Here is a 17,159-nt window from a genome sequence, read left to right as displayed (position 1 = left end):
TGCTATGCACTGGCTTGGAGAAAGAATCAAACGGTGGTAGCGGCTCTGCCAACTAGAAGATGGATGAGGGGCCTGCGTCGTATTTCTTCGGAAACGGCACTGCGTCAATTTGTTGATTTGTGGACGCAGCTCTCACAAGTACAACTGACTGAACAGCTGGACTCCATTGCTTGGCGCTTCACAGCTGACGGAAGCACACAGCCAACTCAGCATACAAGTTGCAGTTCACTGGAGCAATCATCGATAACAATTGGCAGGCTATATGGATGGCAAAGGTTGAAAACAAGGCGTTGTTTAGTCCCCTTTTCCTAAATTTGACACTATGCAAAAAGAATATTCGCTATCATATTAAACTTGCGGTACATGCATGGAGTATTAAATGTAGATGAAATCAAAAACTAATTGCACAGTTTTGTTGTACTTTGCGAGACAAATCTTTTGAGCCTAATTAGTCAATGTCTGGACAATAATTCACAAATACAAACGAAATGCTACAGTTGCGCATTTATGACAAAATGTAAACTTTGCCACTCCCAATTTGGAAACTAAACAAGAACCAAGTGTTGTTTCTTCATCTGGCTCCTATTGCAGCTGAAATTGCCAACATCGGATCGCATCATCAGGCGTGGACGACAGGCCAATCCCATCTACTCACTCTGTCACACAACGGCAGAGTCGACTGTCCACGCCATGGCATCATGGCAGCTTGTGTATATGCTCAGGGCATATGGCAAAGGATCGCACAATGGGGTCAGTTCTAGATACCGGCTCAAAGGGCGCAATCAGTCCGTAAATGGTGGCGGTTGCTCACAAAAGCAGGTCCGGCAGATAACGGAAATCTCCTACCAGTGATTATATACAGAGCCTGGAACCTCTGGAAGGAGAGATGCAGGAGGGTATTCTAAAATAAGGCCATGACCCTCGACCAACTAACCGGTGTCATCAAGCAGGACATAATGGCGTACAGGGAGGCTACTAATGTAGTTCAGTAAACCATGTAATATACACACACACAGCTGTTGTCGTTTTCTTTTTTCTTTTCGTCCTTTTTCTCCTTTCAACTGTTCGGAGAACAGACTGTAAATATCCACAAATGCTTCCTACTATAAGGAAAAGGTAGAGCACCTACCATGTTTCCTCAAAAAATAGTGTCAACCTCGCACGGTCGCACCGCGGCCTCATAGACCATAGTCATAGCGTGGACGGAAAAAGACAAGAGTTCTCAGGCTACTGATCAAACGGGCCTTGCATTGGACTTCGAGCAGAAGTTTTTACTTCACGCTAATCTACTGGGCTTTAGGCATTTGGGTCCATCAAAACCCACAGCAGTTCGGCCCACCATCGCATCACACGAGTTCCTCAACCTCGTCGTGTTCGAATTCGAATTTTGAAACTTGGAATTCACACCCGTCTGAACAGCCCGTTGCTTTTGCTCCAAACCTATCAACGGCAAAATCACTCACTCCTCACATTCCCCACCGCTCCCTCCCCCGCCGCGGCACCTCACCATGCGGACTCGCTTCCTCGCCGCCGACTACTTCGCGCCGTCGCCGTCGGCGGCCGCCTCCTCCGAACCCTTCCCTTCCCTCCCCGTCCCGACTCTTCCTCCCGATCCTCACCTCCCCAACCCGTCCCCCTTCCCCGCCGATTTCCTCCCCGTCGCAAGCGTCGCCGAGAATGATCTCGATTCGCTCCCCGTCGGCTCCGCGCTCTCAGAGTTCCTCGCCGCCATCATCCCGCAGCCCTTGCCTGTGCCGGATATCCCCGCAGCCGACGAGGTGAGCCCGCCGCGCATTCGTGGTTCTCGTTCTCTAGTCGTAGGGGACTAGGGGTTTAGTGAGGGCAGCTCAGATTGGTGATGAACTGGTGATTTGAGTGATTTTGGTCAATTCCGTGCTACCTACCATGTGTGGAATCTCGTGCTTCCATGTAACTCGGGAGTTTGTACGCAGGGCTTGGATGATTATCTCTACGGTAGGGGTGTGTATGGGAAAGGTTTTAGCTCGACGGATCCTGTTGCTTTCGAAATCCACAAGGCAAGTGAAGCTTCATGTTTGGATTCCGTACACTTTCGGATTTGTTGTTCACTTGCTCCCCCCGTGGATACATTTTTGAAAGTTGTGTGTGTTTATTAGGGATTGGACGAGATGAGCCACGAGAAGGGCGAGAAGGAAGAGGGATCCAGTTTGGGGGCCTCTGCACTTGACAAGGTGATCGAAGTTTCTGCTTATTCTTTTAATGCTGTGATTGTTTCATAGGAGATTTATGTGTAATTTGTGCATCATTGGTGTTAGAAATGGGAGCTGTTGAAGGAGCTCAAGTTTGAGGTTGTAGAGGTCGATGACCTGCCGGTAAGATGTATTTCGGTGGTATTTCCTATACTGTTATGCAGTTTCCTGCTCTGGCTCAAATTCTGTTGTTTTGTGACATCAAACGTTTTGCAGAGAAAAATTGCATCGTTTGATGATGAAGACCCGGATGGTGGTGTCACCTTTTCGCTTGGTGTCCCAGACGTGAAAATCCATCTGGTGCTCTACATTGTCCCATCTAAATTTAAGCTATTTACTCTGTATTCCACATTTGTCTCTGGAGGTGCAATTTAGTTGTGAGAAATGAATGAACATATTGTGCTTTAGATCCACAAGCTCTTGGCATGCCACATGCCCACATCTTAATTAGGATCACTAATCTACATTTATGTTTGGAGCTGCAGTTCTGTTCTGAGAGATGGATGAAAATATTGTGCTTAGATCCGCAGGTTCTTGACATGTATATGTTAACTGCGATCATTAAGATCTACTGTTTTCAAATAAAATTTCATGGTTGCCTATTTCATAATGTATGCATGATAATATAACACAGGGTTTCCTTAGTTTTGCGTCTGTGGTTTCAAGAGTAGACACCTGATGATTAGGATGTCCATTTGCCGAATTGATTCCCTTGTGATTCTGAAAAAGTATCGCATTCTTACTATATAATTTTTCAGTCTCATTGACTCGAAACTTCCTTCTGATTTCTCACAGGATTTCATTGATATTGACACTGAGACAACAATAACATATCCGGCTGAAGTTGCAGAATCTATTTATCAAGTAGAAAAAATTCCTGTAAAACATGCCGATGATGAGGACTGTCCTTATGCAAGAGATGGATACTGCTTGGAAATTGCAGGACTAGAGCATGGCTTAATAATACCTCAATTGGAGGTTAGTAGGAATTCTTGGGAGCTTGATGAGTGCCCAGCAAAGGCAGTGATATCCAATATATTTCTTAATGTTGCTGAAAACTTAAATGGTGGAGCACAAGTTTGTCTTCCATCATTTGACTCAACTGAGTTCTTGAGATCATGTGATATGGACATGTTGGCCTTTGTTTGTGAAGATGCCCCACGTGTGGAGTATCAAGCAGATAAACCAATTACAGCAAAGGATGTAGCAGAAATGGATCTTGTGAGGATCAATGATAATATTTTACTCGAGAAAAAGTCAGCATTATACCCTCTCAAACCTGATGGTACCTGTTCAGACTTGCCTTGCTCTATTCTCTTGGAGGAAGTAGAGATCATCGACTTTCCTTCTGATGACGCCTTCAAGATGCTTGTTCAGTCAGAGAAGGCTGAGATGAATGCATCTGATGAAATATTCAAAGATGACTTTGATCAAGCAAGGAGTTTTTATGAATCGGTGGTTAGCTCTGAGTTGACTCTAGTTGATGATAAATTCAAATCACTACCTACGCCTATTTTAACTGATGATAAAGCAGTGAGATCTATGCTCCTCCCTATAGAAGAAGTACTATGCTCCCTGAAACCACTTCCTCTATCTGCAGCAGATGGAATTTATTTGGATTGGCATCTTTTATCGGAAGGGCCATGCAGCCGGGAGAGCTGTTCTACTCATGCAAGCATGGTTGAGGAGGTAAAACCTTGCGGTTTAAGTTCTGAGCTGCAAATTAGTTGTCAACAAACGCCAGCTCTTGGCATTGATTTTCTGGAGGAGTATCAGAGAAGTTCAAAGCTTCAACATGAGGACATGCGGAATAAGATTTATTATGTTCCTGAGCCTATATCTCATGATCCATCAGCTAAGTTGGAAACAGCTCAGAAGTATAAACAAGAAAGTGATGTTACAGGTCACAGCCACATGGAGAAATCTTCAGAAAAGGCATCAACCTTGTTTGAGTCAATGTCACGATCCAATGTGCGAAACTACTACTTGAATGTCAAGAATGTCACTAATAAAGTAAGGAATAATGAGAATGTGTCTACTTTAGACATCCCACCTTCAAAACAACAAGCAGTTCCTTTTTCAATCAGACCAAAAGTTGACAAACTCATAGAGATTCATCCTGTCAGCCTCTCAGATCTTATCCGAGGCCTTATCAAAGACATCCATGTAAATTATACATCTGCTTTGCAAGAAAGTACATATTTCAGACATTTTTTCTCAGATGGGCAAGGTTTAAGCATTTCAAAGCAAAAGCTTCTTGAGCTGATAACTGGAGAAGGTTCAGAAGGTTTGTATAATCCCTGTAAAGATGAAGATAAAATGGATCTTATCGTACTGTATGCACTGAAGCAGGTTGCATATTACCTATGTTTCTTTGGTCTGCATGCTGCCTATCTGTATATAGGCAATTTGACTGGAAGCTTTCAAAATATCCCTGAGACATTAAGAAATATTCAATGCTGCATTGGTGAAGCACGTTTGAAAGCTGAAAAGCAATTGTTTGAGTCTCATCCATCATTGTCTGACATTGAGGCAATCCTTAGATCTAATACCCAAATTGGTCAAAAGATTCTTATAGTTTCTGATAGAGCTTTCTGGTTGCCATTGGGTCGAAAGCTAACTGCCATGAAGATGACATCTGCTGAGGTTGGAACATACCCTTCTGCAACTTATTCAGATCCGGTGGTCAAGGCAAACTCTAAAACTTGGATGCTAGAAGAATTATGGAAATCAGACTGCATTCTGCTAGATAACAAGTAAGTCCGTTGGAATTGAAATTAGGCTGCATTTAAGCCAATTATCTGCACTATTTCCTGGTCTCTTCAGTTTTGTTACTATGAATAAAATCAACTATAGAAACATATTATCTGGTTCTTGCAGTTAGCCAGTTAATCTTCATGATAACCTTTTCATATTTTTACGTTCTTAAGCATGGTATGCTGCTATTCATATATAATAAAATATGTATAAAAATATGCTTTGGATTGAAGGATCCCAAAGGCATAGTTTTGGTAGGATCATGAGTGATATTATTAATTTATTATAACTGGTGAAGTTATTTCTCCAACTGTTGTATACACTAGAGATTGATCCAAACAATGTGTAATTTCTGGCAGGATGCAATCAGTTCTTGTTTCAGCATTACAGTACACATGTTCAGCTACTAGTCCTTTAAAAAAATGTTATAATTAATTCAGTCTATTGTGACACTAAGAATCTTGGCTATAATTTGAGACTAGCTGAATGTTTCACATCATTTTTAACTGTACGGAACTTTAAGGTTGTGAGTGGAAGTGTATGAATTGATCAACTTTTTCTGCTTGTTTGCCAGTCTAGTTTCATTTATTGGATTTTGTACATAATACAAGCCTAGAAGCATATTTTCTGTAAGTAGTTTCCTGCTTACTTATTGGATCTTTCTGTAACCTTTTATTCTTTCTGATAATAACTGAAATCAGAAAACAAAACACTTTAGCCCTTGAAAATTTTGATGCACATGCAGATACTGCATGGTGTAACACCTTACAAAATCACATCAAGGTCATATCTACATGATACAGTAAACACTAAAAAAAAATTTGTCCAAAAACTATCTTATTGTTTTCTGTAAAATGTTTTTGTGTGCTTTATAATTTTAGCGTATCTATTCTCAAATATCATATCACTCATTTCTTTTCCATCCTGAAGGAACATTCCAGCATCATTCCCTTTCAGTGAGTTTTGCATGATACTGGAATATGGAGGTCCAAACAAATCATCTACCTTGTTATCCCTGGCTCCCAAATTAGATGGTTTGCCACCACTGCATTTCCTCTATGTCACAGTCGATGGTGAAGATTTTCCAGTTGCTCTTGTCGAGGACAATCATACGGACAAGGATCCGAAATCCACATTGGTACCAATCACTCTTTTGCACTCGAACTGATTCAATCTTTATATCCATTCTGATCCTGGTGTTCATAACTTAAAGCTGTTTTCTGTAGAAGCGCACATGCATTTTAACATGAAATGTGGGTCTGGTTTTATTACTTGTAGGTGTCTCTATTATCCATTCAAGTTAAGTTTCTTAATAAAAACTTATTGATTACATACAAAGCTTAGAGTATCTCTTTCCTCTCTAGGAATTCCATAAATTCTTAGACCAAAGATGGAGGTTAAAATAGATCTTTTTTTTCCTATGTATCACTCACCAAAATTTATTCAAATGTGTAACAGAGAAAATGCAAATAACTGTGTTACCAGCTTACACATAAAATTTTGTATCCATGATTCCTAGTTTTGATGAACATGGATTTTACATGTTGGATAATGAAAATGGTATGCATTGCATTTTGAAATGTTCAAAAGTCTTTTAGAGGGTCCACATCCCACACTGAAGGCCTCAAATGACTAATGGGGCAGCAATAGTTTCTGTTAACACCGAAGTGCCTAAGTGTTCCTTTCCTGATTATTGCAGGATGCTGTTTTGCATACACTTCAGAAAGACTTGCAGGAAAAGATGAACAAAATGCGTATTTTTGACTCATTGAACTTTATACCAGCAACAAATCAACAGCAGCATCTGCAGGAAAAGCTGAGCAATCACCTCATCACTGATCCATCAAAAAAAGTTCATGTGGATGGTCAACTTAACAATCAGGGAAATCTGGATGGAAAGAATATTGTCGGTTCACACAACTTTGTGCCTGCAGCTGAACAGCTCAATTCCTTGAACCAAATAGCCACTGTCAATTCACAAAAAAGTGTGCATGCAGTTGAGAAGAGTAGCTCCACTTCTTCTGTATCTACCAATGTGATAAAATCTCCCCAAGACAACCAATCAGCTAGTGACCTCCCTTTCAGTGTGAAAACTGACAGCACCAACTTAGGAAGATTGTCTGCCCCAGAGGTGGTGATTGTTGTTAATACTGGAAATCATGGAAAGCATATGCTGTTCTCTCGAAGATCATCTTATCAGCAGATACTAGCTTTGGAGAAAGAAGGAATGCAGATTGTAGAACGAGATGTTGATCTGCCTGTGGACCTAATACTTAGTGCCACAGTTTGTTTACTATGGTATGATACCGGAACCTTTGGGTCCAGTGAATTAACAATATCAGCGGACGCATCCAGTATAACAAATTTTATAGAAGATATTGCTACCAACATTCTGATGTCACTTAGCTTCTGTTTCAGTGGCTGCATAATGGTAATTGGTTTCGCTCCTGTCGAAGTACTTAATTTTCCCTAATAAAGTGGTCATGCCATACCATTGACAGCTTGTGAATGCATATATTACACTTGTTTGTCTTATTCTTTCGTGCTAACTTTGTTATGTTGTAACAGAACGGTTTGTCTATTCCACTTTGCAGGTCTTCGAGGTTGAAAACCACTTCCTTTCTGCTGTAATGGAGGCATCTGATTCTCTATATGCTTCAGCTGCTAGCCTGGACATGAACTTGCAGCTGTTTTTCTCACAAGCACCCAAATCAACAGATCAAATCATTCTCGATTGCATCGGGAATGTGGTTAGGAAGAATCAAGCTCCTTCTCCAGATATACCTGAATCCGAAAGTCTGGCCGAATCATTTCTCACAGCATTCCCTTCTATTATTCCTCCGTCTGCCCACATGATAATTTCTTCTGCCTGTCTTGTGGATTTCCTTGGATGGTCACATGAGCAACGCACTCAGGCTGTTGAAAAGTATCGTTTGCCACCGCAGAGCATTTCTCTCTTAAGTGCTTTGTGCAAATTTGGTGAGCTAGGTGAATCAAGGTCCGTAATGACTGAATGCTCTTCCATAGATTCAGATATCAGCAGTGCATTATTGCAGCCCCCAAGGAAAAAGAAAAAGCGCCCCATGCAAGACTTTTCAGTAGCAATCAATGATCCTGCCTGCCCTAACCCTCGTGATCAATTGTGTGGTGATTATGTAGAACATGACAAGGTGTTCTCAGCGTCTAAGTTAAGGAAATTCTCTCCCATAGAGGATACAATGCCTGAGCTCCCAGAAGTCTTTATTGTAGATCAAAGTTTGAATATGGGGAGGGAAGGTGTCTCTTATCAGCCAAGAAAGCATGATGTGGATGCAGCTGCTAGGAATCCGATGATAGATGATGGCTTCATCAGTGAGTTCTCTCCAAACTTCAGAACATACAGTGAAAGGACTAGCAGTATGGTGGACACATGCGATTTCTCCTGGCAACCTGAATTGGGAGCTAAACAGCCAATCAGAAGCTCCTTTCCCACCAGCAGATCATCATTCTGCAGAACTTCCAGCCATCCAACATTTCCATCCGCACCGGAGATCAGTAATGACCCTGGTGAGTGGGATGTTTCGTGTGGTATAGATCAAACAAGGACAGGTCATTTGCATGGGGATTTGGCCACAAGTTCTCGCAGAAACGATCTGGCCAGCAGGTATCATGAACCAAGACAAGAAACAATGCAGGGTCCTGCAAGTTCTCAATCTTTTCTGAAACAGGATTTTGGTTATCATGGAGCATCACAAGGCTCAGGGTGGGAAATGGATTATCTAAGGCAGATGAATGAAAATAGAATAGCACGCCAAGAGCGATCTAGATGCAATTCTTCAGCAGCAATGTCAAATTCAAGACTGAGGGATAGCTCATATAGAATTCCAAGTGCTCCTCCTATTGAATCTTTCAGTTACCAAAGAAATACGGACACTCCTTCGAGAGACCAGAACCCTGCAAATACTGAATCTTTCAGATATCGAAGAAATATAAACACTCCTTTGAGGGATCAGAGCCCTTCAAATGGGGCTCACAGGCATGGCAAAGGCAGAAGAGGAACTAAAGCACAGAGCCATAGCGTAAGAACAGGTTTCAAGGCACAGCCAAGTATAAATCATGAAAAGAGCATAGTGCCGTCCATTGAGCCTACATGGACTCCTCTTGACAAGAGGGCAAGACAGGTACGTTCTGATAAACCATTGCTGCATTTGGTGTCCACAATACATGTAACTTATATAGTACTAATTTCATTTTTTTACCATATCAGAAACTTTTATAGAAAAATTTACAGACCCAATGTCACATTCTGTAAAAATTTATGAATGTACATACTACATATACTTGTCATGCATCTAGGGCGCTTGGGCCGTGGAGCCAGCCCAACAGGGTCAGCACATGGTCCAACAAGCCCAACCCGCCCACAAAAGGGGCGTGCACGGCTGCCGCGGAGAGCCCGTCTAGGTTAGGATTTAGGAAGAATCTTGTAATTCAAGTCGAGTTAGGTTTGCTTGTAATAAGTTAAGTCGTCTCCTCCCCATAAATATGAGGGGCAATGGATTCAATCAAGTAGGAAAAGGATAGGAAAAAGGATTTGGTCCCATCCTACCGTTTGCTAAGGTCATCTAAAACAGCTCTCCAGCCTCCAGCGCCTCCCCCACGTTACTGTTTGCGGCGTGAACAGTACCACCCCAGCCCTAGCCGCCCCCTCTCCCTCTGCGCCTCCTCCATGGCCACCGGCCACCCTCTCCTCCCTCCCCAATAATCCACATACATGACAATACTGCTGCTTTTTTTTTTCCTCTGTTGTATGCTAGTGTCTGGGAACTGGGATGCAACTAAGTTACTCTGGATAATCTTTTGCAGAAACTTTCATTTGCAACATATGGGAAGGAAAAGCAAAGCAAGCTGGTCTGGAGACATCAAAGCAGCCCTGGTGTTGGATGTGGCTTCCGGAAAAGATACCGGGAAGAAGGTACTTAGATTATTTGGAGAGAGAGAGAGAGAGAGAGAGAGAGAGAGAGAGAGAGAGAGAGAGAGAGAGAGAGAGAGTGCCCACAACAAGTACAGTTTTTATGTTTCAATTGGTGAAGATATCCATGAACTACTGTGTCTCAACGAGAACTTAAACCATGATGAACGTTGTGGTAGATGGAATGAATATATTTGTCACTCTATTACCCGTCCATCTATGATATTATTTTTAGCACTCCTGGTAATGATGGAATGTTGCATCACATATCCCCTAAGGTGTGCATCCTCAAAAGTCCTTTATTTATCCCAGTGTTGCCAAAATCACGTCAGACTGAAAGTTCTCAGGCCCATAGCACAGGAGTCTACTGCTGCTCTTATTCGATATAGGGGCTGTTTGGAAGGAGGAGGCTAAACTTTAGCCCTGTCACATCGGATGTTCGGATACTAATTAAGAGGACTAAACATAAGCTAATTACAAAACTAATTGCAGAACCCCTAGGCTAAATCGCGAGACGAATCTATTGAGCCTAATTAATCCATCATTAGTGAATGGTTACTGTAGCACCACATTGTCAAATCATGCACTAATTAGGCTTAATAGATTCGTCTCGCGATTTAGCCTAGGGGTTGTGTAATTAGTTTTGTAATTAATCTAAGTTTAATACTCCTAATTAGTGTCCAAACATTCAATGTGACGGGGGCTAAAATTTAGCCCCCTCCTCCCAAACACCCCCATACTCTGGTATGTCAAATGTTAGCGGAGGCCTTTTGACTGTTTTCTTTACGAGACGGCACAAACACCCCAAGCGCGTCTGGTTCGATTTTCTGCCTTTATTTATTTTTGGTGAGTTATCAATAATATCTCAAAATTGGCAGATACTAGGCCACATTGCTTGAGAAACTTCTGTGTCCCCGAGTCGGGGACGATTGCTTGGCTTACGATCTCAGAAATCAATTCGACACCTGCTCGTAGTCGGACTTCTCCTTCTGCGCTGCCCACGACACCGATCATCAACCAAAATCCGACGCGGGCTCGTGGCTCCGCGCCCTTTAAAACTCGGCATCATCCCCCCATCCCGTCAAGTTCGATCGTGTCGCGTTCGTCTCCCGGACTTCCGCATCAGAAATCTATTTACGCTCGTCGATCGAGCTAAAGACCGATGCATCCTGGAGGCTACTACCCGCGTGCAAGCGCCCCGCCCGGCAGATACGGGCCATATGGCAACGGCAACGGCAATGGCGGCGGCGGCGGCTTCCGCTACGGGAGGGGCCCGCCCCACCGCCCGCCGGCGCCGCCCGAGCATCAGATGACGCCGAGAGAGAAGGAACAGGTTCTGATGGCAGCCGGCAGCCTCGCCGCGGAGTACCTCGTGGACAGAGGCGATCTGCCTCCGGACGTGCTGGAGAACCGCCCGCCGGCGCCGATCCCGTTCCAGCAACAAGGCCCGCCCGCGTTCCGCTTCCGAGGACGGCCGCCGCCGCAGCACCACCGCCAGTTCAACTTCCAAGGGCACCAGCGCCCGCCCGCGCCGCAGCGGCTGTTCCCGGGCCCCCGCCCGTTCCAATTCCAAGGAGGAGGCCACGGCCCGTTCCCGAAGCGGCCGCGCCACCAGGGCCCGCCACGCTCGTTCCCGTACGGCCCGCGCGCGCCGGCTCCTCCTCCTCACAACAAGAAGACGGGGTACGCCGGCCAGCAGGGCGCGGCGGCGGCCCCCGTGGCCGAGAGTGAGATGCAAGAGGACACGGGGAACATTGGGTTGGCAGGAGAGGCGGTCGAGTCGCCGCCGACGGCGCAGACGAGCGGTGCGCAGCAGATGGAGGAGCCGAGTAGCAGTTCCCTTGGCGCCAACGATAGCAAATCAAGCTAGAGGGTGCTCCAGTTTTTTTTCGCTCCTTCTCTGTTTGCGAGGAAGAGTTCAGATACAAGTATACAACTCTGTAAGGCTAGGCTAGCACAGTAGGACTAGGATTTTTTTTTTTGTGCGTACGCACGATCATTCAGAATTTATTTCTGAATAGAATTGTTAAAAAACAGATTAAATTTTGCATGCCAATTTGTGAACTTGCCACGAAGGGAAGGGTAAAAGGCATTTATATTTTTTTGCGTACGCACAGTCAACGGACCGCAATTTATTTGCAGCAATGTATCAATTTACTTGCGATAGAAAAAAGAAGATGGAACTAAAAAATAAACAAACAGCTCAATTTGCACGTCAATTTGTGAACTCACTTGCCACGAAGGAAAGGGTAAAAAAACATGATGGCAATTTATTTGCAGAAATGCATCAATCTACTTGCAATATAGAAAAAAAGATCTAATTTAAAAAGAAGGAAAAAAACAGATCAATTGCACGTGAATTTGTGAATACCAAAAAAAGAAAGGGCAAAAAAGGGGGCATTCCGAGAATCGAACTCGGGACCTCTCGCACCCAAAGCGAGAATCATACCACTAGACCAAATGCCCTGTGTTGGAATTTACTTCCAATAATTAGTTATTTAAATTAATACTGATCCTACCGCAACGCCCTGGCCTTGCCCCTCCCTCCCCCACTGGGACAACGACCAACGGAGGATTCGGCGCCGCAAAGTTAGATAGGGGACGCCGATGGGGGGGACCGTTGCCAACGGGACGCTCCTCAAATCCCAGGAGACGAGGAGAAGGCGTTCCTGTCAGCTGGCAAATCTCACAGTTACAAGTAGGTGGCTCCAGAACGCTCGAGGGCCGGGCCGGGCCCGGCAGCTGGTCACCATCAGATTCAGATACGTACACCAGGGTCACGAAGGAAGGTGTCACATCGCATAGACTATACGCAGATACGCACCATGGTGTCCTCTGGTCTTGGGTTCACAAATTTCAACAACCTTCCCCGGTCGCCGGCTGCTCGGTGTTAATCGTTCCACGCTCCCCGTTCGCCGTCGCTTTCTCGTGTTGGGCCCCGCGGGCGCGTGGTTCCCTTTCGCCCTATACGGGGCACACGAACGCCAAGGATCAGGCTTGAAGTAACCAGTCGAGCTGCTCGCTAAAACCTGACCACAAATGATTGGGCAATGGATGCGATTCTACAAATTATAAGCTTAACAAGAAATGAGCTCCACCGAAACTGACAAAGTTTGTAAAAAATTCTTTAACTCCTTTGTTCGCATCGACCCTCCAATCCATCATGCACAGACATGGGGAGGTGCCCACCTGGCCATGGCCGATCAGAACAGGACCCAGGAGGAGATAAAACCAGACGCCAAACTGAATTAAAAAAATCCTCTAAAAAAGAACTAAATAGACCCCCCCCCCCCCCCCCAAAAAAAAAAATATCCCCAAGGTTCGTGCCATTTATAGGGGACGGAGCGGGGGCACCACGCTCCCGCATTCTTCTCCCTCCACTCATCGCGTCCCCGTTGCCGTTGGCACGCAGCAGCAGCGCGGGGAGGCCACCGCGTGCAGGGAACACGGAACAAGGGGCCGCGAGGAAGAGGGGAAGGAAGAAAAGGGTCGGGGAGCGATGGCGCTGGGCGTGCGGGCGGCGCCCTTCACGTACGTGGCGCACGTGCTGGCCGTCGCGGCGGCGGCCATGGTGCTGGTCTGGGCCATCCACTTCCGCGGCGGGCTCGCCATCGAGGCCACCAACAAGAACCTCATCTTCAACGTGAGTGATGCCTTCTCCCGTGCTGTGCTCCTGGATTTTATTTTTTTGTTCTCGAAAGGACTGTTGCTCTTGGATTGGATAAGGCGCTGTTTGTTTTTTTGTCCTGCATCAGGAAGATTTGATGTCGCGTCGAGCGAGTCTAGGCAGCTTCACAAGCTAAAAAGTGCAGAAATTTGAACTTTGATTAAGATTAAAAAAACGGAACATTGTAGTACTGATGATGTGTTTAATCCTGTTGCTGTAAACTTAGTTTGGTGATTTCCACAACTGGTTTGGGGGAGCTTAACTGACTATTAATCGTTCCTCATACGAAGGCTCTGTTTCGTGGTACCTGGTGATGAACAACACCCTATAGCTGACTATCTCACTATCTGGCGTCTGTGATTGACTCATAGCTTAGGTAAATTATCAAATCTGTGCCAATCTATTCGGGATGGAATGGGATTAATCAGCCTGATTTTATTTCACTAAAGCATCACAATATTAATTTCTGATCGATGGACGAGGGCCGTGAGGTAGGTATATAGGACCCACACTTTTTCAGACTTTGAGATTAGCAAGTTAATGTGTTCTGCCGGGGTGACCACAAGAGGTCCAATAGTCAATAGAAGGTTTCCTTGTTTATTCAGAGGCACTAGCATTGTTCACTTGATTTGGTTTTGGTTAGGAATTGGGTGATGGATGATCATTAGCCTTGGTTGGTTATCTGATGGGAAAAGGGAGAGAACTCTGAAATGATGGTTTGATGCTGACTATTATATATAAGCAGAAATGGAGCACAATTAAAAGCACCTGTATTTTAAATGTCAACTTGCCACATGCTTCTGTTGGCAGTCAACTAGTCATCACCTAATTACATGCTAATGCATCTTAATATTGACTAACTTTACATTAGCAATTAAAATCCATCACATGTTGAATATTCCTGATGTTGAGATATTGCAGGTTCATCCTGTTCTCATGCTGATTGGATATATTATTATCGGCAGTGAAGGTAATGATAAGAATGCCTTCAAGCCTCTGGACATGAACAAAATTTCCAGTTTAGTAATACATCATTCATTTTGGCAGCTATAATGGTATACAAGGCATTTCCAACGTTGAACCATGACACGGCTAAGCTGATCCATCTAATTCTCCATGGGATTGCGCTTGTCCTTGGTGCGGTTGGAATATACTTTGCTTTCAAAAATCACAATGAAAGTGGGATCGCCAATCTTTACAGTCTGCACTCTTGGATTGGGATCGGAACGATTATTTTATATGGTATTCAGGTAATATTTACACATGCTTGCAAACCTGGATTCCTTCTGTGACTATGAATTGATACGCTATTTCCCTTATTATGAATTGGCTGATATTTTTTATTGAACGATATCAACCCTAGACATGCTATTTTTTTCGAATATAAAACTTGGCACATATTGTCAGTAACTGGTGGGCTTCATGGTTGTTCTTTTTAGTTAGGTTAACAACCAACCATCATGAGGAACTGAATTGGTTTTCAGAGCTACAAGATAGAAAGAATAAAACAGTTACTGAACTGCAAAGTTACATTTTAGTTTGAAGTCTCCCAAGAATAGGCACTGTATGTTTATGCTAGTGTTTGAATGTCCTTATGTTTTCCTTATCTATCACAGTGGATATTCGGATTCGTTACATTCTTCTTCCCTGGTGCTGCACCAAACTTGAGGAAGAGCGTCCTTCCTTGGCACATACTATTTGGGCTCTTTGTCTACATCTTAGCGCTGGCTAACGCATCACTCGGCTTTCTGGAGAAGCTCACTTTCCTGGAGAGCGGAGGCCTCGACAAGTATGGTACAGAGGCATTCTTGGTGAACTTCACAGCACTGGTTGTCGTGCTGTTTGGTGCTTCTGTCGTGGTAGCTGCTATAGCTCCGGCTCGCCTGGAAGAACCACAGGGTTATGCTCCAATCCCAGAAAGTTAGTTCGAATGAAGTGTACAGAAGATACAAATGACAGGATTGGGCATTACCATAGGGATGTGTCTCGTTATTAAAAGAAGAGAAGGTACTGGAATTGTCACAATAAGAAGATATTGCATCTTCATTGTGTGTGTATATACATTATGGTACTTCAAACTTTCAGTATATTAATATATGCAAGACTGAATATCCTGTTTGATAAATATACTCTCTCTATTGTTTTGCTGGTCTTTCTTACAAATTGTGCTTATTTTGGATTGTCCTGGTTCAGACGCAGCCATTGAAACTGCCTAACAGGAAGTGAGAAACGTTATCTAGAAGTTCAACATCATAATTGAGTTGCCTATTGTCTCAATTTGCATCTAGTTGCAATGGTTTGCTGTAATCCACGGGGAAGCATAGTGGAGTTATTGCTTTATCTAATCGAGATCAGATAAGATGGCGGGGGGCATAGTTGTCATTTAGGACCGTTTGATGCACCGGCTGACCCTAGATAATGGTGTGATTGTGAATTGGGATTCGCGATAAAGACTCGTCCATTTCTGCCTACAGATAAATGGATAGCGTCCTAGTCGACTCTTTATTATAAAGTCAACTTACCGTGAAGACAACTCGTAATGGGCCATACTTATGGGCTTAGATTGGCCCAAGGAGACTCGTGGGCTTGGACTGGTTCAATAAGTAGGCCCACATGAGGTGAACCCGAAAGCGAACTTTTGAACTATCGATAGATCACTTTCCCCTGACCTCGTCGAGCGATTAGAGGATAAATATACTAATATAGAGATCAGAATTCTGAAAAATTCTATACTTTTCTCAAACGTTGTTCCTACTACACAGTCCTTCGATAATGTAGAACTGAGAAAATCTTTATGTGACCGCCCAGAAAAAAGCAGTCGATCTCGTGAGTAAAAAAGAAGCTAAACACGTGAAAAAAAACAAGAAGTTGAAGTGCTGAAGTTTTTTTCTTTTTGATAAGGAAGTGCTGAAGTTGAACACAAAGCAACAAAGACCGTGCACCACATTGCAGTGGAGACTGACCCCAATCGTGCGTCGGTTCGAAAACAGTCCTGGTGTAATAGACTTATTTCAACCACCAAAAAAAAAAAGTACGAGATGCTCACACTGGGAACGTGGTATGACGCCTGCCTATCCAAAGTTCCAAACCCGAACAGATTCGTCAAAAACTGTCATACCTTGGTGATAAACTTGCGAACGTACCGAACAAAATTAGAACATGTTTGTGCTGAAGTTTGTGTAGTGACTACTACTACAGTCCTACTACTTGATAAACTCCTCTTAAGCTTGGGCATCTAGTGAGTAGTGACTACTCCTACTTGATTCATACACTACTTATTGAGTATTGACAGAACAAGTTAGATTATATTCCTAGCTGGAGTGCATTGGCGTTGTCAGAATCTCCAATCCTGCCTGTGTTATGCGGCCAGTGAGGCAGTGATGATCCAACGGGGAATTAAGCATTAAGCACAATTTAAAGGAACAGGCACTTTGAATAATATAATAGATGCGCCAGCGACAACCCATAACGAGTAGCTCATTGCCAGATATCCTCCATATTGCCGTGACTCATGATCATAGAGGAAACGGAAGTCTTTATCAAAGGTAAAAGGGCTCTG

The 17,159-nt window shown here is 43.9% G+C and overlaps 2 protein-coding genes and 1 non-coding gene across 3 annotated transcripts; 2 read left to right on the top strand and 1 right to left on the bottom strand.

The window, feature by feature from the left end:
• Positions 1 to 1,476: 1,476 nt before the first annotated feature.
• On the top strand, positions 1,477 to 10,151 carry LOC101753710 (protein SHORTAGE IN CHIASMATA 1). Its single transcript, XM_012844278.2, has 10 exons — positions 1,477 to 1,778; positions 1,953 to 2,036; positions 2,136 to 2,210; positions 2,295 to 2,351; positions 2,445 to 2,528; positions 3,024 to 4,984; positions 5,916 to 6,123; positions 6,685 to 7,416; positions 7,580 to 9,145; positions 9,828 to 10,151. The coding sequence occupies exons 1-10, from the start codon at positions 1,509 to 1,511 to the stop codon at positions 9,942 to 9,944; spliced, it is 5,154 nt and encodes a 1,717-aa protein (XP_012699732.2). The 5' UTR covers positions 1,477 to 1,508; the 3' UTR covers positions 9,945 to 10,151.
• A 2,176-nt stretch (positions 10,152 to 12,327) lies between these two features.
• On the bottom strand, positions 12,328 to 12,399 carry TRNAP-UGG. The gene has a single exon. It is a non-coding gene; the product is annotated as a tRNA-Pro (tRNA).
• An 841-nt stretch (positions 12,400 to 13,240) lies between these two features.
• Positions 13,241 to 15,745, top strand: LOC101753299 (ascorbate-specific transmembrane electron transporter 2). Its single transcript, XM_004953204.3, has 4 exons — positions 13,241 to 13,576; positions 14,522 to 14,570; positions 14,648 to 14,850; positions 15,217 to 15,745. Exons 1-4 carry the CDS (start codon positions 13,433 to 13,435, stop codon positions 15,523 to 15,525), a joined length of 705 nt encoding a protein of 234 aa, XP_004953261.1. The 5' UTR covers positions 13,241 to 13,432; the 3' UTR covers positions 15,526 to 15,745.
• The last annotated feature ends 1,414 nt before the right edge of the window (positions 15,746 to 17,159 follow it).

Source organism: Setaria italica, chromosome I, assembly GCF_000263155.2.
Source record: "Setaria italica strain Yugu1 chromosome I, Setaria_italica_v2.0, whole genome shotgun sequence".
NCBI lineage: Eukaryota > Viridiplantae > Streptophyta > Magnoliopsida > Poales > Poaceae > Setaria > Setaria italica.
Note: the sequence above shows the minus strand (reverse complement) of the source record. Positions and strands in the feature narration are given on the sequence as shown.